The 23,574-nt window shown below is 47.7% G+C and overlaps 1 protein-coding gene across 2 annotated transcripts; it reads left to right on the top strand.

Annotated features, from left to right (window-relative positions):
* Positions 1-1,619: 1,619 nt before the first annotated feature.
* Positions 1,620-22,111, top strand: dpydb (dihydropyrimidine dehydrogenase b). Of its 2 annotated transcripts, XM_086203084.1 has the most exons (25): positions 1,620-1,862; positions 4,511-4,621; positions 4,749-4,831; positions 6,159-6,246; positions 6,448-6,609; positions 7,204-7,400; positions 7,518-7,599; positions 7,765-7,852; positions 8,170-8,277; positions 8,384-8,553; positions 8,627-8,837; positions 10,249-10,433; positions 10,626-10,841; positions 12,746-12,910; positions 12,986-13,054; positions 13,187-13,270; positions 13,358-13,478; positions 15,172-15,291; positions 17,368-17,510; positions 18,219-18,273; positions 18,357-18,478; positions 18,664-18,813; positions 18,958-19,020; positions 19,565-19,642; positions 20,114-22,111. In XM_086203084.1, exons 1-25 carry the CDS (start codon positions 1,833-1,835, stop codon positions 20,276-20,278), a joined length of 3,066 nt encoding a protein of 1,021 aa, XP_086059210.1. In that variant the 5' UTR covers positions 1,620-1,832; the 3' UTR covers positions 20,279-22,111. The 2 variants fall into 2 exon arrangements, with proteins under 2 accessions (XP_086059210.1, XP_086059211.1); XM_086203085.1 differs by lacking the exons at positions 1,620-1,862; positions 4,511-4,621; positions 4,749-4,831; positions 6,159-6,246 and having other exon boundaries at positions 6,486-7,085.
* Positions 22,112-23,574: the final 1,463 nt, after the last annotated feature.

The raw sequence follows: 23,574 nt of genomic DNA on the forward strand, positions 1-23,574 counted from the left end.
GGTCGGTATGTGAGAGCTGCATCAGGCAATTGAGTGTGGAATGGGCTTGATCCCTTGGTGATAATAAATCTGAGTCTGAGTCTAACTTCATTGGATAAAAGAGAAAACTTTATTAGTTTGACTGAAAAGTGACGATAACCATAATTAATGTTGGATTACCAAAACTGGGCTACTGTGATGGACTGGTGACCCGTCCTGGGTGAGCCTCTCACCCAGTGTCAGCTGGGTTAGGCTCCTCCCCCGTGACTCAACAGATAAGCAGGATAGAAAATGGATGGATGGATAAAAGTAGACTATCGCCGTGAAAAATAAAATAAAATAAAAACGACTCATGATCACGTCTAGATTAGAAAGAGCTGCTGATGTTCAGAGGAGTGGGGTCCAATTCCAGAGAAGTGACTGCTGTGTGCGTGCGATCAGGCAGGTGATGGACCTCTGTTGGACCAGATGTGCTGGACTCTGGCTGCTGTCCAGAGGGCCATGACTGCACCAATCATCTTTTTGGCATCATTTCTCACATTTTGGCTGGACCTCATGTCAAAATGTGTGATAATGATTATTTCATATTGCTTTGCGGTGATGTATTTGTTTGCTCGGTACTTAGTTGTGCAGTGTTAGCCACTCTATGGGGGGGGGGGGGGGTGCTAGCCATTGCTGGGGAGTCATCACAACAGGAAAAAAAGTTGGTCATAATAGAGAAAATCAGAGATGAGGCAAAAATGAGGGACTTGGAAAATAAATAAGAATGAAGAAATGATGGAAGAGTGAGTTAGCAGGTGTTATCAAGTGAACCCACACCAGGAAATAATCTGAGTTCTGGTGTGATATGATTTCATGGATTATCGTGGAGCAGAAACTGCTGGGTGATTGTGGGATTTCTGATTTGTTTTGATGGACTCGTGGTGTTGTCCTGCCCTCACCTGCTCCACTCGGGAAGAAGGATAGATGACATCTGTAGGAAAAACTCCATTTGGTATTCATTCATGTGTTTGATTGTTGTGTGGGAATCACTGTATTTGTATCCAGGTGAGCGTAAGAACCTGAACCACTGGACTTCAGTCACTGAAATTCCCCAGACGCTGCGAGAGCTGACATAAAGGTGGACCCCCTGAGGGTTGGAAGGTCAGAGTGTCCCTGGACACACCTTAACAGGTGCTTTTCTCATTCCTGAGAGCTTCCCCGCAGGTCAAATGGAGCCTGGAGGCTGTTGTGTGTGAAAGCAACCAAGAAAGTCTGGAGTCCTGCCAGGCTACCCCCTTAGTGGGAGGACTGGTCCCAGCTCTCAACATGCAGGTGCAGGGTAGGTACAGGGACTGGTGCAAGTAGGTGTGTGTGTGTGTGTGTGTGTGTGTGTGTGTGGCAAGCTGGGCTGAGAGGACTATGATGAATCTGTGCAACCATCAAGGAAGACTCTATAGTTCACAAACCGGGACTCTGGTGTTCTTATTATATGATGCAGGACCATAAGACTTGAGGCCCGAGCGGTTCTTCCTCCCTCCTCCTCCTCAGGGTGTCAGACACCCCCCTCCCACGCTGGAGTTTGGACCTGGTCACTGTTCAGGTGCAATGCACCCTGGCAGCAGCTCGCCGACGGCCCTGCTGAACCTTGAACCTCCGAGTGCTATCAGCTCCATCTCTGGGGCCAGTTTGTGAAGTTACTCAGCTAAAGAGGTTTGGTGGTCTAAACCAGCCCGCCGATTGCGTCACAGCCCCCCTAGCGAGAGGAATAAAGCAGGCAAAGACGCACAGCTCTCAGACGCTGCCCGCGGGGAGCTGAGCGGACCTGCACAGTGCATCGGAGCTCCAGAGAAGCCCCCCGACCCAGCAACGTCATGTTGAGTAAAGACCCTCCAGATATTGAGGTAAGCGACTGGCCTCTCCTGACAGCAGGACCCTCCAGGACCCTCACTCGTCGGTAAAGTCAGACAGAAACTGGCAGCTTCGCCTTTTGCGGCTTCATAAATCGGAGGAGAAACATTTTCACTCCCCAGCAGCAGCCCTGCCCCCCCGTAGTGGGCTGGGCAGCAGGCTACAGACCGCCGTCTCCATGGGACTGACGTCCATGGACCAGGAACACGCGTCCCTGCCAGTCCCTGCCAGTCCCTGTCAGTCCCTGCAAAACCTAAAGTGGATACAAAGACAGAAATCATGGCTTCTTGGCTCCGCCTGTTCCATTTTTTTATTGTTGAGAAAAACAAGAGCTTCACTCTTATTAGTACATGGAGGACCTCCCTATCGACGGACTACACCTGATAGTTCCGGTAAAGGGGCTTGCCCCATTTATGTCTTTTTATTGGGGCAGTTTTCAATAGCTTCACTTTTACTGAGACTACTGCGTCCTAACGCACTCCCCTCAACTCCAGCCTCCCTGTCCACGAAGCACACCTGATAATAACGGAGAGAAAAGCACCGAAGGCGGGCATACGTCACAAACACAGAGCAAAGGTACAAGTGAGGACATCCGGTGACAAAAAGTCCATGGCCAACAGTGAGGAGCAGGCGTTGACCTGCAGGTGCTCCTGTACTGCTGGGCCAATCAGAATGAAGCTCTTGAATTTCTTTACCAGTAAAATAAGCCTGAACTCCATGTTGCAGCTTGTTGTCCACTCTGGGGGGGGGGGGGGGGGGGGGGCTGAACACGTCCAGGCCACTGCACCGCCAACCGAGACCCGGCCTAGAATTACATGGAAGCCGAACTCCTTCTGGTCTGAGAGGCCAGCAGAGGACACCTGAGGGAGTACCGTGATACCACAGGCTCGAGTTCTACGCAGTACTAATACTTAGTAGAATGAACTCAGAGGGTTGTGAACTGCTTGAATAAACAAACTTGTAGAGACTGAAGGCTGAAATTGTGAAGTGCAGTTAAGTGAGAAATGTGAGGAGTGAAATGAGCCACTTGTGGGGTTTTACTGTAGTACTATTCTGTAGTACTGTAGTATCACACTGGTGATAAACACAACAGATGCTCATGTAACGCTCAGAACAACCACTGATAATCATTAAACTTTATTTTTACTGTGAATAGATAATGAAATAGTGATGCTTACTAATTACAATCAGAGCTATAATGAGCGCGTTCAGTGCAACAGTTTAATAAGTTGCTTTGCAGCTGATAAGAGACGATGGCAGTTCAGTTCTGACTAGATGAGTAAACAATTAACAAGCTAACAAATCATTAGCCAGGCACGTGCAGCTGACACTGGTCACGCTTCAGTCCATGGAAGTCAATGCTAAACAAAGACAACGTTACAAAGGTCGAATCCTGCCAGAGCAGCAGCAGCAGCAGTTCCTCTGCTAGTTAGCGCCGTCTTGCTACTGGAACATTTAGCCTCTGGGATCAAAAAAGCAACAGATTATGCTGAGAGGCATTGCCGGGCTAACGCGCCAGTGAACGGTCTCATCAGATGTAGATGCATCATTGCCGCCGTCGTCTGTAACTAGAAATGTAACGTTCCGTTGTCTGAATGTAACTCCACATCATCAGCCGTCTGTTTTCTTTCACAAGCTGTAGATAAGGTGGGGTGAGCAGGTGTAGCGGTGGAGCAAGAGCTCCACCAGCTCTCATTAACCTCTGCAAGGTTGATGATTAACCTGTCATAACTGTGACATCAATTTGACCCAAACATCCACACACGTAAACAGGCGCTGGGTGTTTAGCTGTGGATCACATCTGTCTTTGCTCACTGGTACCAGAGAGGACGCTCCAACGGCGCCTGGCCGCGTCTTTACAAGCTCCCACGCTGGCTAGCAGAACTACAATGTCACTGAAACACTACATGGAGGTGCAGTAATCCAACAAAAAGCCTTTTATGGAGACTTCAGCATTTAAGTGACGGACCGTATTTGCATGATAGTCCACAGCTGTGTTGAAGATGTGTCACATGCAAAAAGCTCCCACCTGAAACAGCCCAAGTCTGCGTGAGTCTCTGATGACGTGGTGACGATTCAGCAGGGTTAGCTCGTGCTGAATTAGCCTAATTAACTGTTCATTAATGCTCGTTGTGACCCTGGAGTGGAGAAAATGCACCTCATGTAACGCTTCACCCTAACACACCCAGTCCCAAAGTGTTGAGTAACTATTGCGTAAGTAAGCATCAACCAACCTTTATTTATGTAACGTTATGGTTACCAATGAACTGACACAGCGCGCTCACGCCGGCTGTGCAGGAGGGTAGTAAGAGTGTGACGGGGCCAAATACACAAAATGGAAGGAGGGCGCAAACGCACACTCCAACAATCCCAGTCACCATCTGGAGATCCAGTCGTTGACCCCACGATGAGCAAGCCTCCGTCCCAGGCAGGGCCAGTGGTTTAGTGGATTGTGTCTGGTATGCACTGCCCCTTTAAATCAGCAATCAGTGACACGATCCACTTGTTCTTTGAACTTCAAAACGCCCTCCATTTTTGTAGTCACTTTAGTCGTCATCACGAATATTCTGTCAACATAAATCAGTCCCTGACTCCAGGATGGTGATGTCGCTTTTCACAGTTGTCTTCTTTTTTTTAACAGAGCATCTTGGCTCTGAACCCGAGGGTCAAGACTCACACCCAGGTCATATCAACCACTAGCAAGAAGAGAGAGAAGAAGCTCTGGAAGAGGAACCCTGACAGGAGCTGTGATGTAACACGCTTCGCACACTCACACACACACGCTAACTCAATGATGAGAGTTCAGAAAATTTGTTTCTCACTCCTCTCCTTCCTCCCCTTCTCCTTCCTCCCCTCCTCCCCCTCCTCTCTGGTCTCAGTCCTGTGTGAAGTTGGAGAACAACTTTGATGATATAAAGCACACCACGCTGAGTGAGCGCGGCGCTCTGAGGGAAGCACTGAGGTGAGAACCAGTGACGGCCCTTGTTTCTGCTGTGGCTTCCTTGTGTCTTGAGTCAAAGTCAAGCCTCGGGTCTCCAGCCCAGCCTAGACTTCCCCCTGCTGTGGGTTTATGAGGGCCTGAGCCTGAAGGCACTTCATTGTATATCTGCTTCTCCATGTACTGAAGGCCAGACCTCCGGAGTGTTTTTCCTCCCAAGTACTCACTAACAGGAGTACTCAGCTCACTGAGGTATTTCTCCCTACTTCATCACTTCTTAGTGACTCCAGAATGCAGGAAGAACCAGCCACGTAGATTTAGCATGAAGCTAACAGAGACAGACGGCTAACAGCAGCTGAACTGTCCAGAAACGTCCATTCACCAACTCTCCAGGTTATCATCTGGTATAATCCAGGTCATCATCTGATATAATCCAGGCCATCATCTGGTATAATCCAGGTCATCATCTGGTATAATCCAGGTCATCATCTGGTATAATCCAGGCCATCATCTGGTATAATCCAGGCCATCATCTGGTGTAATCCAGGTCATCATCTGGTATAATCCAGGTCATCATCTGGTATAATCCAGGCCATCATCTGGTATAATCCAGGTCATCATCTGGTATAATCCAGGCCATCATCTGGTATAATCCAGGCCATCATCTGGTATAATCCAGGTCATCATCTGGTATAATCCAGGCCATCATCTGGTATAATCCAGGTCATCATCTGGTATAATCCAGGCCATCATCTGGTATAATCCAGGTCATCATCTGGTATAATCCAGGTTTTCTTAATCCAGCCAGATGCTCCTTGTGTTTCCTGGTGGCCAGCTGGTGGTGCTGTGCAAGGAGTTACCACAGTCTCACTACTGGTGCTGGAGACAAAGTCAGGGTTGTGTTGTGGTGAGACAGAGAGAGAGAGAGAGAGAGAGAGAGTGTGTGTGTGTGTGTGTGTGTGTGTGTGTGTGTGTGAACTCGGCTGGTTCATGGTACCTGAATTGTTACAGTTAATTTGTTTTAGATTGAACCATTGAGTTTGAGTGTGTGCTGAGTAACCAGCTGGATTATACCAGAGGAAACCTGTAAAACCGCTTACTAGTGTACCACTGATGTCATGCCTGAAGTCCTGCAGGTGTATCTGAACCTCTGTGTGACGCCGCAGCGTCTATGATGCATGAACACACGTCTAGCTAGCAGGCTCCAGGTTCTCCACAAGGGAGCGCTCTTCCTCTGAGCTCAGATCAATTGTAGCTGGACCGATGTTATTGGTGTAACGATGATCTCCAAAGCTGGTCATCCAGTGACGGGGGCCAGTGGAGTGCCACTAACAGCCAAACCTGTCTTCAGGTGTCTGAAATGTGCCGACGCTCCCTGTCAGAAGAGCTGCCCGACCAACTTGGACATCAAATCATTTATTACAAGCATCACTAGTAAGGTACACACACACACACACACACACACACACACACTCATTCATACTTCCATACACACACATTTGCTGTTGCTGACTTCCAGTTGGATCACGTGGAAAATGTGTGTGTGTGTGTGTGTGTGTGTGTGTGTGTGTGTGTGTGTGTGTGTGTGTGTGTGTGTGTGTGTGTGTGTGTGTGTGTGTCTTGGTGTCGGGGCACGTCAGAACTACTACGGGGCGGCGCGGGCCATCCTGTCAGACAACCCTCTGGGTTTGACCTGCGGGATGGTTTGTCCCACCTCAGAGTTGTGTGTTGGGGGCTGCAACCTATACGCCTCTGAGGAAGGACCCATCAACATCGGGGGGCTGCAGCAGTTTGCTACTGAGGTAAAACATGCGCCTCACGTGGCTGTGGTGAGAGCAGCCACAGGCGCGTCACAGCCGCCCGCATCTCCAACAGGGCAATGTTACACTTGACATGATGCCACAGTGGCACCAGCACTCAGTCACACAGGTCGTCGTTAGCTCGGGCGTACGTTCACTATTGCTTATTATTTGGTCCATGAGAAACAGTGTCTTCTATTAGCAATGTATCAGCTTTGCAGATGCAACGACAAGAAATGCCACATTGTGTCTCTTTCCAATGGAAATGTAATTTCCAAAGGTGGAAATCTCACTCTTCAGCACAGTCCTGACTTACCACCACGATTCCAGAATGACTGTCCCACTACCTGCTGCTGTGACCGCTCTAGCTGTTACATCCTGCATAGTCCAGTCTTAAACTCCAGGGGCGTCTTCACGTGAAGCCAGCAACACCATGGAGGCATCGCATGTGAACCAACAAGCAGCACTTCAGTCAAACAGTGGAGTTTTTCCTTTCAAGTGCGATCTTAAGTTCACAAAGAGCAAACTGTAACTCTTAGTGTGTGTGTGTGTGTGTGTGTGTGTGTGTGTGTGTGTGTGTGTGTGTGTGTTTGTTAGGTGTTCAGTAAGATGGGCATTCCTCAGATAAGAAATCCTGAGCTACCACCAGCCAATGAGATGCCACAGTCTTACCACGCCCCCATTGCTCTGATTGGCTGTGGCCCTGCGTCAATCAGCTGTGCCTCCTTCCTGGCCCGTCTAGGATATGACAACATCACTATATTTGAGAAGCAGAAGTACACTGGAGGACTAAGGTATCATAACATGTCACAAGGCTTTAGGATGAGGGATTATTGTGAGGATGTACGATGGCGTCCTGTGGTGGCTGTAGTCCACTGACACACTCGACCAATGTTTGTGATTCCTCCCAGCACATCTGAAATCCCACAGTTCCGACTTCCCTATGAGGTCGTCCAGTTTGAAATAGACCTGATGAAGGACCTGGGAGTCAAGGTAGGACCTGGAGACCAGACGCCTACGGACAGGTTTGATGTTGGAATGATGGGGCATGCAGCATGACGAGTGTCTGTGGAGTTACGCCAATTACGTGAATGAGGAGAGGCTTTGGTCTTTGGTCCCTCTGATGGTCCCGTGTTCTTATTTTGGTGTCTACTCAAGGTGGTGTGTGAGAGGGGTCTGGGCGCTGGCGGAATGACTGTGACGTCTCTGAAGGAGGACGGGTACCAGGCAGTCTTCATTGGGATTGGTGAGTGTCTCTCACCACTGGAACGCTGGCTTGTATTCATATTACTATGAATATAAATATTCATAGTAACATTCATAGTAATATGAATATTAATATTCATATTACTATGAATATTAATATTCGTAGTAACATTCATAGTAATATTCACATTACTATGAATATTAATATTCATAGTAATATACCTGACAGTGATGAAATACAGGAGGATGGATATGAGAATCTGAAGTTGTCATCATCATCATCGTGTGTGTGTGTGTGTGTGTGTGTGTGTGTGTGTGTGTGTGTGTGTGTGTGTGTGTGTGTGTGTGTTTTTTCAGGTCTCCCCCAGGCAAACAGAGCAGATATCTTTCAGGATTTGACCTGTGAACACGGCTTCTTCACTTCCAAAGATTTTCTGCCCATGGTGGCCACCGCCAGCAAGAGAGGCAAACACACATACCGCTCGCGCGCACACACACACACACACACAAACATACACACGCACACTCAAGTGCAGGATAAATCTCACCTCATTGCATCTCCCTGTGTCAGGCATGTGTCAATGCCGCTCATCGCTGCCGGAGTTTCGAGGCGTGGTGATTGTTCTGGGGTCTGGCGATACTGCCTTTGACTGCGCCACCTCAGCTCTCCGCTGTGGTGCCAGGAGAGTCTACGTGTGCTTCAGGAAGGGATTCACCAACATCAGGGCGGTTCCTGAGGAGGTAGGGATCTGAGATAGATGGGTGGGCAGTGGGTGCACCGGCAGGTCGGGTGAGTAACTGTGTCCTGTGCCAGATGGAGCTGGCCAAGGAGGAGCAGTGTGAGTTCCTGCCCTTCCTGTCTCCTCGTGAGGTCATCATGAGGAACGGGCGGGTTGCTGGATTACAGTTTTGTCGCACCGAGCAGACTGAGGATGGTGATTGGCTGGAAGATGAAGACCAAGTTGTCAGGCTGAAGGCGGATTACATCATCAGTGCCTTTGGGTCCATGCTGAATGAACCAAAAGGTAATTAAAGAAATATACAAGAAGTAATATTCCTAGGATACATGGTAGTGAAATACTGCGATGGAAAAATCTGTGCACACTTCAAGACTAAAAATCGACACATTTCCAAGAACCAAGACACATTCAAGAAGCAGCGCTGTAGAAGAGCAGCATGTACACACTGTGGAGGTACTGTTTAGGGCTTGGGGGGTTATGGAGGTACTGTGGGGGGCTGTGGAGGTACTGTTGAGGGCTGGGGGCTGGGAGGGCTATGGAGGTACTGTGGGGGGCCAGGGAGGTACTGTGGGTGGCTTTGGGGGTACTGTTGAGGTACTGTGGGGGGCTGGGGGCTATGGAGGGCTGTTGGGGGTACTGTGGGCAGCTGTTGAGGGCTGTGGGGGGCTGGGGGCTATGGAGGGCTGTGGGGGGCTGTGGCCGGTCTGATGGCTTGGGGGAAGAAGCTGTGGCACCATCTGCCTGATTTTACACGGTTGCTCTGGAGCTGATAGGAGGGGACCGTCATGATGTTGGCGGTCTCTCTGACACACCTGTGGTCTGTGTAGCTTTGTGGGCACCAGGGACCCTGGACCCTGGGACCCTGGGACCCTGGGACCCTGGGACCCTGGGACCCTGGGATCCTGGGACCTTGGGACCTTGGGTGCAGATGTACAGAACTGACAGTGATGCTTGCAGTGGCTACCCTGTCTTTGTCTTTGAGGGCGTTTATCAAAGCTAAGATTGTCATGTCAGAGCAAGAAACTTGTGGGCAACCAAAATCTTTGAGAAGTGGCCTTTGCTGGTTCTTTAGCTCTTGAGCTGAAGTCAAGAGGTTGTGGTTGTTGCTGCACCCCTGGCCAGGTGCTGCACCTCCATTCATAAGGGGGGAGTCTGGAGCTCCTGTACACTGGAGAGGGGAGATGGGTCTCTGTCAGGGTTTGGTGCCTACAGAGGGATCATGTACTGCACCAACTACTGCAGTACTGACATGCCCAAACAGGGTGAGTGAAAACTGGTCGACTTGCTTCAACAGGGACCCCAAGTTTCTGGCACAACTTTAATTCCCCTAACAATCTACAACCATGAACCGTGGCCTAAGTTTAACTGCCTACATGGTTTGCCACTGCAGCAGATGTGTTGTGGGGCATTGTAGACAAGCATTCTTTCATTTTGTGATAATAACACCAAATATATAAGTTGTTGTAGTTATTAGAAAGCTTCCACGTTCCCAACAGGTTTGGAGAAAACTGACCTCATAGTAAAGAACTAACATAACCGCCAAAAACTACAGATATTATTTGATTATTGTATTCATGTCTTGGGTTGTGCTGACCCAACATATCAACGTATGTGCAACATTTGCTGCTGTTATCATAAAGTGAACAACTGGTCACAAAGCACTGATGCGTACTATGGCTCTGTGCCCGACCCACAGTGAGAGAGGCCCTGGCCCCTGTGAAGCTGACCCGCTGGGGCACTCCGGAGGTGAACGCCGAGACTATGCAGACCAGCGAGCCCTGGGTCTTTGCTGGAGGAGACATTGTTGGTTTGGCAAACACCACAGTGGAATCGGTGAATGACGGCAAACAGGCTTCCTGGCACATCCACAGATACCTACAGGTACATGTGAATCTCTGCCACGGGTTGTGCTACATGTGTGATTTTGTCATGATACAAGCTCACCAAGGTGTAACACCATCAGACAAGGCTGGCTGGCATTAGTGAGGCAGAGCTCTGGGCAGGTGAACAGAGCTGCAGTGACGAGTCCCTCTGAGTCCCGAGTCCCTCTGAGTCCCTCTGCTCTCTCTGCAGTCCCTCCATGGACAGACAGTGGACACAATTCCCAGGCTGCCTCTCTTCTTCAGCGCCATAGATCAGGTGGACCTTAGTGTCCAGGTTTGTGGAATAAAGTTTCCCAACCCATTTGGCCTCGCTTCTGCTCCGCCAACCACCAGCACCGCCATGATCCGAAGAGCCTTTGAACAAGGATGGGGGTTTGCTTTGACCAAGACTTTTGGACTTGACAAGGTATAGTATAAACACACACACATACACACACACACACACACACACACACACACACACACACACACACACACACACACACACACACACACACACACACCCTGTGAAAGAGTTGCACGGAAGCTGTGTGAAGGATTTTTAAACCCTTCAAAGCCTTCTCTGCTATGGGTTGAGCTACATGTGTGATTTTTGTCATGATTCAAGCTCACAGGTGGAGCTCTGTCTTTGTCCTGTCCGGTCAAGTCCAGTTTTAGATTTAGATGACCCAATTTCACAGATTAGAACTTTGCCTCACCACACCCTTGTTCCACCCAAAATCTACTCAAGTCCACTGAAAAAGGCTAACACACCCTGGTCCCTGGTCCCGGTTTGGTTTTAGGGGGTAAGCTTTGGTACTGTTCGGTACACGAGCAGGTACAGAATGAGGACAGTGGCTGATGTGTTTAAATCAGCGAGTGAACTCCAGCAGAAGGAGGATGATTGTCCTGATGTACAACCAGTGGTGCTGCAGTGCGATGAGAGCAGGAGGGTACTTTATGCCCTCTGGATGTTTCACCGACTAGCAGAAACCTGGGCGCCCCCCTGATGAAATAGAAAATCTGGTCAGTGGGACTCCTGACCAAATATCAGGCTTGTAGTACAGCTGAGTGACTGGACCAGCCAGTCCAGAGCAATATGAGGGCCAGCCAGTGCAGGAGCAGGTAGGGGGAACGTCGTGCCTCAGCACAGTACAGGGCAACCTCTCTCTTCACATCACTTGCATTAATTGTGTTCTGTTTCCCGTCTCCTGACCCCAGATAGCCTTGGTCAACCCAGTCTCATGTCAAAATGTAAAAAGGCTCCGTTTGTCCACAGGGCAGTTCTATGATAAAGGCCTAAAAATTGTGAAATGTTTACCTTTTTTCCCCCTATTCTTTTCTACTGGAACGCTGGTAGATGATGATGATTGTTAGATCTAGAATGGTTACAAATGGACTTTGTAGGTAGAATAAACATCCAGAAATTAAATGAATTTGTTGATTGTCTTATTAATCAAAAGATAAAGTTTTAAAAATATGTTTGTTTTTTTTTCCTCGGAGTGAGCGATAACTTCCGGATTTTCTCACAGGAGAACGGGGGCCGACTTCCACGGAAGCAGATGTTTGGAATTCCTGGGGCACTAATATCCAATTCATCTTAATTTTATTGAACAGCTGTAGTCAACAATCACACAACAACAACAAACAAGCGTAGCTATTTTATATTTTGATGGTAATTCCTGGGCCAATATGTTTTATATTATTTTTATTAGTCAACAATCCCACAAATATATTTTCAACTCAGATAACGACGCAATGGAACGACAAAATACAAAAACATAAACGCCATTTAGGTTTCCGTGGTTTGAACCATAACAACTGCAGAAAACTTGTAATGAGGCTAGTAGCGTCCTTAGCAACCACCATAGCAACAGCAGAAACCGAGAGGTGAAAGATTCATCGTAATAACGAACAAACCAAAGATTATACACAAGAACTGAGCGAAGATTATGAAAACAAAATGTATATTTCTCACTAGAAATGTCATCAGAATGCTTTATTAAATCAAAACTATCTTGGAATAAGGCACTTTCCTCCGACAATGACAGGAGCGGCCGCCATGTTTTTGTTTTGAGAGGCCCGCATGAAAGAGTCACATGACCTACCAGCGCTCCAATAGAAAAGAATAGGGGAAAAAAACGTACACATTTCACGATTTTTAGGTCTTTATCGTAGAACTGATACGTTTTGACCTGTGGACAAACGGAGCCTTTTTACGTTTTGACATGAGACTGGGTTGCCTTGGTGGAGGTGGCTGAGTGGCACATATGATAAAACCATCAGCTGGATCAGGTGTGAGACCAAACAGGTGAATGAATCTCTCTGCAGGACCTGGTGACCAACGTGTCTCCTCGTATTGTGCGGGGCACCACCTCTGGTCACTTGTATGGACCGGGTCAGGGCTCATTCCTCAACATTGAGCTGATCAGTGAGAAGACAGCTGCCTACTGGTGCCAGTCAGTTGCTGAGCTGAAGAAGGATTTTCCCAACAATGTGAGTTCCTGGATTCGTTTCAGTTGTTGCTGTTGATGAGCTGAGAAGATGATGACATGTCGTCCCCTCAATCAGGTGGTGATCTCCAGCATCATGTGTAGTTACAACAAGGAAGACTGGACACAACTAGCTGAGATGGCAGAGGTGAAAAGAACTTCATGCTAACACACACACACACACACACACACACACACACACATACACACACACACACACAGGATCAAGCCATCGCCTCTGATGATTATAAATATAAATGTGAGATTTCTGAATGTTTAGAAATCAGGAGCAGATGCTCTGGAGCTGAATCTGTCCTGTCCTCATGGGATGGGAGAGCGAGGCATGGGACTGGCCTGTGGGCAGGTACACACACACACACACACACACACACACACACACACACACACACCACCTCTGTGTTGGAGATTTTCTGTATCTGTCTGTCATTAGGATCCAGTGTTGGTGCGGAACATCTGTCGCTGGGTGCGTGCCGCGGTTTCCATTCCATTCTTTGCCAAACTAACACCAAATGTGACCAACATAGTTGACATCGCCAAGGCTGCCCATGAAGGTGATCACCCTCTCCCAGTGTCTCCCAGTGCCTCTCAGTGTCTCCCACTGCCTCGCCATGCCTCTTAGTGTCTTTCAGTGTCTCCCAGTGCCTCCCAGTGCCTCTCAGTGTCTCCCAGTGTCTCCCAGTGCCTCCCAGTGCCTCTCAGTGTCTCCCAGTGTCTCCCAGTGTCACCCAGTGCCTCCCAGTGCCTCCCAGTGCCTCTCAGTGTCTCCCAGTGTCTCCCAGTGTCTCCCAGTGCCTCCCAGTGTCTCCCAGTGCCTCTCAGTGTCTCCCAGTGCCTCCCAGTCCCTCCAGCCTTTCTTCCTCTTTTGCCTGCCCTCCTGTTTGTGAACCAAACTTCTCTCAGAGGTCATGTCCTACACTTGCAGGCCCATGAATATACACAGTAAATCATGTCTACGTACCATAGCTTAACCCTAAAACAGTTCCCCAGGCAAAATGTTCAGAGCTGGCAGCAATGCTGAGGTTCATCACTGTTTTTCTCAAAATTGTCACCCTTTCTAAAGTTCTCTCCTTCTGCACCAAACTTCCTCGATTGCATCGTCAGACTTTCTTCCACAAAACTTCCAGCCGAATGTTTGAGTCAACAAAAGTTGAGTACACAGTTCGGTTACAGGTTTGCACATTCACGTCAAATAAATCTGAAAAGATCCTGACAGTTCCTGTGATGGAAGATGTGTTTTATTGAGTTTAGAAGATTCAGGCTGCTTCTACTGAAGAGCTACAAGCCTTCCAGCTGTTGTCCTGATCTGTGGAGTGACTTTGAAGTGAATCTTTTTCTGCTTGTTAACCTGCGTCTCATCTGAGAGGCGTCAGAATATCCCTCCCTTAGGTTGGTTCCTATCTGCAAACGTTTCTCCTCCAGTTCATCTGTCTTCACATCCCAGGCTCCTGAAGAGTGCAGCACCACCTGTTGTTGACAGACTGTAGCTGCAAGTTGGAAGACTGTTCAACACCCTTGTTTTAGCGGTTCAACTCGTGCTGACGCCAGAGCCGATGATGATAACAACAACAACAATGACAACAACAACAATAATGATAATAATAACAACATCTCCTTTTAATGTAGATCCTCTGCTACAAGGCTCAGGGTGGGAGGGGAGTAGATGTGCATAAAAGCATTCAACAACAAAAACAGAAATATATACAAATGAGATGTAAAAATATATACATTGTACTAGTACAGTAGTACTAGTAACCCTTCTGGAAAATGTATGTACAATTATGCAAATAGAAGAACAGGATCAGGAGGATTTTTTGTGGGGTAAAAACCATCATCAGTAAGGCGGAGCTCAAGTTCTAATTTAGATCAACAGAAGTTCCCTATTTGTAGTTGCAGCTGCGTAGAAAACTGGACCGAATAGTTGCACCATGGCTGTAACACAGCCAAGAAGTATTGTATCCAGAGGAAACTAGTGTACTGAAGTTGTTTACACATGGATTTGAGTTTGAACATGGAACCCTGTGGAACCTCCACTACTCTTTTTGTCCTCCTCACCGGCTTTGGGATGATGCGTTCCTAAACGACTAGAACTTTCGGGGGAATGTTTGGAACGTTCTCCTGTCTTCTTCCTCCTCAGTGTGTCTCCATAGATGCCCTGACTGTGCTGTACTGCAGCTTTGATCATTAATTACTAAATGAAATGTAGACATAATGAATGTCTTTACACATCTAAGTGTTATTTTACAGGTGAAGCCGATGGAGTGACAGCCACCAACACAGTCTCAGGCATGATGGGACTGAAGGCTGACGGCTCGCCCTGGCCCAGTGTTGGGATGGGCAAACGTACCACGTATGGAGGCGTGTCAGGTAGGTCACTACTGTGTGCAGGCGCGCGCACACACACACACACACACACACACACACACACACACACACACACACACACACACACACTCTCATAACTGTTTCCAGTTGCCATCATAAAAGGATGCTTGCACATTAAATGTTGCATTTCCAATAAAGCCGAGTGGATCCACAAAAGCCAAATAAAAAGACAATCGTCCACATGAAAGCAGCAGTGCCTTTTTGGTTCAAAGTACAGGACACTTCCCAGAATGCGTGTTCATGGTCTTACATCATCGCAGCCTGGAAAATACAGAGTTACTGTTACAAATATGTCCAGGAATAGAGGGGAGCCGTCAGACGTTAGCACACACCTTCTCGTTCCATGGTTCTCCTGATTGTCATTCTTTTTTACAGTTTAGATGAACCATGAAGACCTCAGAGTTAGGACAGAACACATATGAAATGTAGTCCAAAAAGGTAAAACCAGGATATGTTTTTTATTCTAGATTCACAGTAACCACCTTTTGCTCTGATGGCAGCTTTGCACCCTCGGTGTCTCTCAGTCAGCTGAATGAGGGGGTCTGACAGCTAGTTTGCCTTGTCCAATTAATTTGTGGAATTTCTTGCCTCCTCAAGTTCCTCTCTTCTTCTCTCAAGTTCCTCTCTTGTGTTTGACACCATCAGCTGTGTTGTTCCTCAACTAAGTAAAGTAACACCATTGTGACTTTTAGACACGAAGGTCAGTCAGTCAGGAACCTTCCAAGACATTTGAATGTGTCCTCAAGTGAGTTGTGAAAACCAGCTCTCATGAGGACTGACCATGAAAGGAAGACCAAGAGTTCTGCTCTGCTGTAGAGGACACGTTCCTCACAGCTCACAGCCTCACAAACCGCCAACCAGCAGCACCTCAGATGAGAGCACAAAGGTGCTTCACAAGGTTCCAGTAGCAGATGCATCTCAGCACCAATGGTTCAGAGGAGACTGTTTGAGTCAGAACTTCATGGTCAAATTGCAGAAGAAGAAGAGGAAGAGAACTGCTTGACCATGAGACCAGAGGACATCTGGGCTTTGGTCTGAGTCCACATTTGAGATCTTTGGTTCCACTGCCGTGTCCTTGTGGGACACAGAAAAGGTGGAGGGACAATCTCTACATGCATGGTTCCCAGCGTGAAGCATGGAGGAGGAGGTGTGATGGGGAGGGGGGGGGCTTCACTGAACCAACATGGCTGCCACAGCGTCCTGCAGCAACACGCCATCACATCCCGTCTGCGTTTAGTTGGACCGTCATTGATGTTTCAGCAGGACGACGACCCAAACACACCTCCAGGCTGTGTGAGGGCTACTTGACCAAGAAGGAGAGTGATGGAGGGCAGCCCAGGTGACCTGGCCTCCAGTCACCTGACCTGAACCCAGTCCAGATGTTTGGGATGAGATGGAGCGCAGAGTGAAGGCCAAAGGACCAACAAGTGCTCAGCACCTCTGGAACTCCTTCAAGACTGTTGGAGAACCGTTTCAGGTGATGACCTCATGAAGCTCAAGGAGAGAACGCCAAGAGTGAGCAAAGTTGTCATGAGAGCAGAAGGTGGCTGCTCACTGCATGACTACAGTTTAGCTAAGTGGTGAAAGATGGAGCACGATCAGCAATGGCCTGAGGACTGCTCCTTGTGGAACTCCATATTTAACATGAGAGAACGGACTGTGATATTTCCATGTTTACAATCTGGGATAGGATATCAGAACAAATATTCTAAAACTGCCCTCGGCGATTCAACACACAAAGCTGTTCAGGCTCAAGGGCACTGCTGCAACTTTCCTGCAACATCCTAGAACTCCTGTGTTTGGTATCCCTGGTCAGAACGTGGCATCGGAGGGGAAGGAAACATTTGTGGGTGGTCTCAAGAGTGATGATCCCAGCAAGGAGGTTCAGTAACCCATGTAGTTTGTGTGAACCTAGATTTAACGAGTCCAGGGGTTTGTAAGTACTGGGGCTTCTTTTATGGATATGAGCCAGATCCCTCTGTCGTCGTGGCTCGGCAGGTTCAGACGATAGAACACTCAAGAATGCAAACCGACAAAAGCACAACTTTCTGTGTGTAGGTAACGCCATCAGACCCATCGCTCTCAGAGCAGTGTCGGCCATCGCCAGAGCACTTCCTGGTTTCCCTATTTTGGCCACTGGTGGTATCGACTCAGCAGAGACTGGACTGCAGTTCCTTCACGCCGGCGCCTCGGTGCTACAGGTGACATGGATGCTGAAGCAGCTGAGGCTCACAGAATGGTTTCCTCTCTCACTGCTGCGGCTCTGCTTGTATTTGTTCTTTTCCTGCATCCGCCTTGGTTTCACCTTTCGGAACTGAGTCGTCGTATGATTGCTCACAGTAAAAAAAACATTCATTTGTAATAAAAGATTCCCTCCACATGTGGACAAAGACCCACAAAAATACCTTTTGACGTGATTTTGGGTAGAAATACTGTAGTTTAGAATTACTATAATACAAATGCAGAATAACTGAAAATGTTTTTTTAATTATTTAAACAGCAGGACACAACATGTACATTATTTCACTATTAAATCTATCATCCGTGTGTGTCACTGGGGTTCGGTGTACGCTGACTATTGGCCAGGATTGTCTTCCAAACTCCATGTGATGTCCCAATGTCTAATTCTGAAAAATTAAGCTCAAAGGAGGAAGTAAAGATGGCAGCGTGGCAGGACTTGAACCCTGTAACCCTGAGGGAAAGAATGGCAGATGTCCTGAGTCGGAGGTTCTCTCCCTCTCGCCCCTCACTTGGTGTGATGAAAAGCACCATTTATAGAGGGTTTTCAATCATAATTCATTAACTGATCAGTTACATTTGTGAATGGGCTTTTAAGAAATTGATTGAGATGGAATATAGGCTGTACAGTGCTGGTTTCTGATGATGAACCACGTCTGTCTGGTGAGCAGGTGTGTAGTGCTGTTCAGAACCAGGACTTCACAGTCATCGAGGATTACTGCGTGGGTATGTACAGTACCTGTGCTTCTATATGTTGTGCTTGTACTTGGAGTTGTTCCGTCCCGGTGAATGGTACTGTGTGTGCTCAGGTCTGAAGACCCTGTTGTACCTGAAGAGTCTGGAGCTGAAGGACTGGGATGGCCAGTCTCCTCCTACCGAGAGACACCAGAAGGGAAAACCGGTTCCCAGACTGGAAGACCTTGTTGGACAGGTACCGCGTGTATTACAGTAAATGATACTGGCATTGAAGTGGCTTTACATTTACACTCCATTGATCCTCCAGCAATTCATAACCTTTCTTCTGTCGTCCTTGCTGGATCTTTTCCCACTCTTCCTGCAACTAATATCTACTAATATACTGCTACTGTGTGTGTGTGTGTGTGTGTGTGTGTGTAGACTCTCCCAAGCTTTGGTCCGTACCTCCAGAAGAAGACAAAGGTCATTGCAGAGTACAAGAAGCAGCTGAAAGATGCGGGACTCCCTGATGTTGTTGAGGCCAACGTCACACGACCCAACACCCCCAAGAAAAGTGTCCCTGCGGTCAAGGTGACAAACATTCTGTTGGTTCCACGCGTTCCAGCTCCACTCGTGACCTTTTTAACACAATCCACATCTGTGCTTTGTTCCGCATGTGTGTGTGTGTGTGTGTGTGTGTGTGTGTGTGTGTGTGTGTGTGTGTGTGTGATGTAGGACGTGATAGCCAGAGCGCTGCAGTACATTGGAGCCTACCAGAATCTTAACAACATGGAACAGGTACAGTTTTGTCTGGACCAGCGAAGAGCAGCACAGTGGTCATGTTGCGTCACGGGTGTGGCGGCTGAATGTCGGAGGCTCCCATTGGCTGCAGCTTTTTAACACTCAATAGACACAAAGTCGTGGACAGCAGCGAGTCAGAGCTCTCTACCTGGATAAACCCCAGGCCAGAGTCACCTGACTGCAGACCAAGGGAGGCCCAGTCCATGTGGTGGAGCAGGAGGCTGGGTCGGGCCAAGCTAGCGATGGCACGCTTAAAGATCCGATATTACTGGGACAGAAAATGACAGATGTGACGAATCAGTGTTGTTTATGGAGCGTTTAACCAGCAGAGTGATCTGACGCCACTGACAGGCAGGCGGGGTGTAGAAACACATCCTTTAGATTCATGTCGCCCTCTCAGGGGCAACCCTCACATTAGCTGGTGACCCATCTGATCCTGCTCCCTGGTACTGGTGCGGGTGCTGCGTCACACATTCTGACTCCAGCCTTTGAGCATCAATGGGCCCGGTCTGACAGTGGCGGTGCTGTCCTGTGTCGTCAGGTCCAGGCTCTGATCGACGAGGAGATGTGTATCAACTGTGGGAAATGTTACATGACCTGCAACGACTCTGGGTACCAGGTACATGTGTCCACGCACGCACGCCACCCTTTCTTATGGATATGAATGTTTTGATGTATTTAACACATTAATCTTTCTACTTCTTCTATTTGTATGAGTACAATAAATATGGGGAAACATTTTAATCACTTCTGGGAATATTTAATCTTTTTCCTTCCATTTTTTTTCCGTCCAGCGAACGTTACACTCTTTCCTTGGTGATCAGATGCTGAAATGCAGCAGAGACTGTCTACTTTAGGCAGTCCCACTAAATCAGGCTGTATTGATTAGGATTGACGATTGGAAAACAGAACAATGAAACATTTTTTCATTCTGCAACTGCTGCCCTCTTTATGAACATACAATGTCTCTGCCGTGATTTATGAAGGTAACCTGGTATCATTTCTGCTCTGTCAAACCAGAGAACAGCAGATTGATTTTCAGGTGGTGTGACACCCTGAGTCTGACTGCAACTCCTAAATGTCTCCGCAGGCTATCGAGTTCCACCCTGAGACCCACTTTCCTGTTGTGACTGACAGCTGCACAGGCTGCACCCTGTGTCTCAGCGTCTGTCCAATCATAGACTGCATCAAGATGGTTACTAGGACGACGCCCTATAACCCTAAAAGGGGGGTTCCCATCAGTCCTGTCTGCTGAGGGGCGTCCAGCCAGAGCTTCGCCGTTTGTTGACTCACTGACACCAGCAGAATTACACCAAATATGACAAATTACAGCTTTTGTGTCCACGTCTATACTTCTGTGGTCGAGACTGTTTCCGTGTGTCTGGTTGGTCCAAATGGGTCAAACGATCCCTGATGAAGGTCTGTACACTGAAACGTTGACGTCACGCAGGAATTTTGGAAATGTCAGCAGGGTTGGACCTGAAATTTGATTTTAAGCAGGATTCAATAAATAGGACAAGCAGTCAGTTTCAGACGCCGCCAAGCTGTCATGCGGGTTTGTTCAGTTTCCAGTGTGATGTCACATTAGTGGGTTAGTTCCTGTTAATCAGTTCTGATGAGTTCCAAAACCTCGCATATGAATAGTGGGTAATAATCTACGTGGTCTTAGAAATGTAGACTGAGAGGAGTGATGTAATTGTTATTATTTGCACTTCATCAAGATCTCTTTATTTAACCCTTCGCATTCCAAATGAACAATCAGAAGAATTGGAATCAGCATCGATCGTTTCAGAATTAAATCTCTAGGTTAGTTAATTTTCCCTGTCCTGTTACGATCTGCAAGAAAAGGGACCAGCGCTCATGTAACAACCCCCCTTGCCCCAAGTCTAGAATCACCCTGCAGTAGACCCACCCTACGCTAGCCTCCCCTTCTCTACTCTCGCCCTGAGCCAGAGTCTACCTGCGTTAGACAAGCCCTTCATTAGGTTCACCCTCTGCTAGACTCAGCCTGCTCTAGACTCAGCCTGCTCTAGATTCAGCCTGCTCTAGATTCAGCCTGCTCTGGACTCAGCCTGCTCTAGACTCAGCCTGCTCTAGATTCAGCCAGCTCTAGACTCAGCCTGCTCTAGACTCAGCCTGCTCTGGACTCAGCCTGCTCTAGACTCAGCCTGCTCTGGACTCAGCCTGCTCTAGACTCAGCCTGCACTAGACTCGCCCCTGCTCTAGACTCAGCCTGCTCTAGACTCAGCCTACTCTAGATTCAGCCTGCACTAGACTCGCCCCTGCTCCAGACCCAATATCCACTAGTCTAGTGACTAGACTAACCCTGATCTTGACTCAGCTTGCGGTAGACTCATCCTCTGTTAGACTCACCCTGCACTAGTGCTAGTGTCACCCTGCGTTAGACTGAACCATGGGGACTCAAAGCTGATCGGACCACTGGTCCACACCAAAACAGGGGTCTTGGTTCATTTCAGAGGGAACTGTTTTACACTGGAACCTAGAAGGGTATGAAGCTGCGTGGGGGAAGAGGAGGAGGAGGAGGGTGAGATTGTTTTATCTGTCAGAAGATAAACTGCCTAAAAAGGTGAGTAAATGCTACGTGGAAGTTGGGCCGTCTAGTATGACACCACAGGTTGGGCGTGGCTACACCTGCAGGAGCGTGGAAGGCGGGTGGGTTGATAGACACGTGAATATAGTGAAAAGACTCAAAGCCCCAGCTGAATGCTGCGTGGAGGACAAGGAGACATTAAAGACGTGACATTTGTTCACAGTGTTGGTCCGCCTGACTAGACGACAGTGGAGGGGCAGACCAGACCAATGAGCCCTGAAGTGCACCGAGGCAGAACCGCAGCTGTGAAGGTTCTTTGGATGGTGCAGAAGGTTCAGTGTTCGTTCTGGATGGAGAGTTTTCAGAAACACCATTTTAGCTCCAAGGTCACAGCAATGGCATCGTTGTCCAGGAGTCTAGATTTGACTTGTAGATTCATCTTGGTGACAGTCCAGAACCAACAAATGTCTCCTGTGTTTCATGTACAAATATTAAATGAATCACAACTTTGATGATTGTGTGATTATAATAAAGGCCTTGCAGAATCACTGTGTTTACTGTTGTTGACCTTTATCATCAATCTCTGGATCCAACTGGGATGAAAAAAACTATTTTCAGTTTCATTTCTGTACTGGTAACTAATGCAATGCAATACTTGGTTTAAGGCTGTTAAGAACTTGTAGGGGAGTAGTTTGTCAAGGTCAGTCCTTCACCAGACGGTGACCTTTCTCCTGGACGTTGGTAGGACTGAGACGTGCATCCAGTGGAGGTAGAGGAACCACCTGGGTTAGCGGCTACAGGTAGAGTACATGTACTGTGATTTACTTGAGTAACTGTGTGGTACTTTGTGTTGCATTTTGAATGGAAATACTTTGTACCTCTGTGCATGTAAGTACAGGACTCATCATTTAATCGCTAGCTGGTGTTGGCGGAGCAGCCATATTCAGACTTTCCAGTTGCTTCAGGAGTATAAAGGACAATCAATCATCTAACTTGAGTTCAACAGCACCTTTATTAACTCCGGAGTCTGATATAGTAGCTTTCAGCAGCTGTATTCAAAAATCTTTGGACCAGAAATACCTTCAAACTTGTTGATTTAGGAGGAACTCTTGAAAATAATGGCATGTCAGGACTAACTTTGCTATCCAAGAGTCTCACGAAGCAGTTTGGTGCTCAGACCAGTCGAGTTCTACAACCAGCTCCCAATCTGGGGAAAAGTCTGGTACGAGAGAGAGGATATATAATCCCATCAAGATTTTAGAAGCATTCTAAGTTCGTATCTGGGTTGATGCTGAGGTCCTTGGCTTCATTTACTATTTTGATTTCTTCACTCTTAATCTGTACCTCAAACACATCATTTACTCCTGTTGGAGGAGCCGGGCAGAGCAAAGAAACCCATCGATATGCAGCAGCGGCGGCGGCCAGGATGTCTGACCGAGGCAGCAGGCCAAGAGGGAAGGGGTTGACCATTTGGGAGAAACCTGCTATAGAGTTCAATGACTGTGAGTTCCAGTATTTGAAAGAAGAGCATGGATTCAAGATGAAAATCCTTCCTATTGAGATGTCTATCAAAGAGACGGGTCGGTTCTTAGCAACGATGCCCCGGTAACCTCATGCCTTTGTGAACTACAAATGTTTGTTACAATGCAATAACAATTCTACCAAAGTTTATCAGAGCGTAAACATCTTCCTCTCCTCTCTTCATCTTCATCATTTTCACAATAAAAACATAGTGCAGATAACACTGAATATAATACATAAAGCAAAATAACACACAAAACCATCGCTTGTACTGGATCACTTGACCACACTGAACCTGCTTCCTCTCGGTCACATGATCAGGAAACACTCCATTAATGTTCACTGCTATGCAGACGACACTCAGCTGAACTCATCAATGATCCACATGGAACAAACCAGCTGACTGAACTGGAGGCCTGTCTGAAGGACAGGAAAACATGGAGGACCATCATTTCCTTTATTAAACTCTGATAAACTGA

Source organism: Aulostomus chinensis, chromosome 5 (assembly GCF_037954235.1).
Source record: "Aulostomus chinensis isolate RoL2024-O1b breed Wild chromosome 5, RoL_Achi_v1.0, whole genome shotgun sequence".
Taxonomy (NCBI): domain Eukaryota; kingdom Metazoa; phylum Chordata; class Actinopteri; order Syngnathiformes; family Aulostomidae; genus Aulostomus; species Aulostomus chinensis.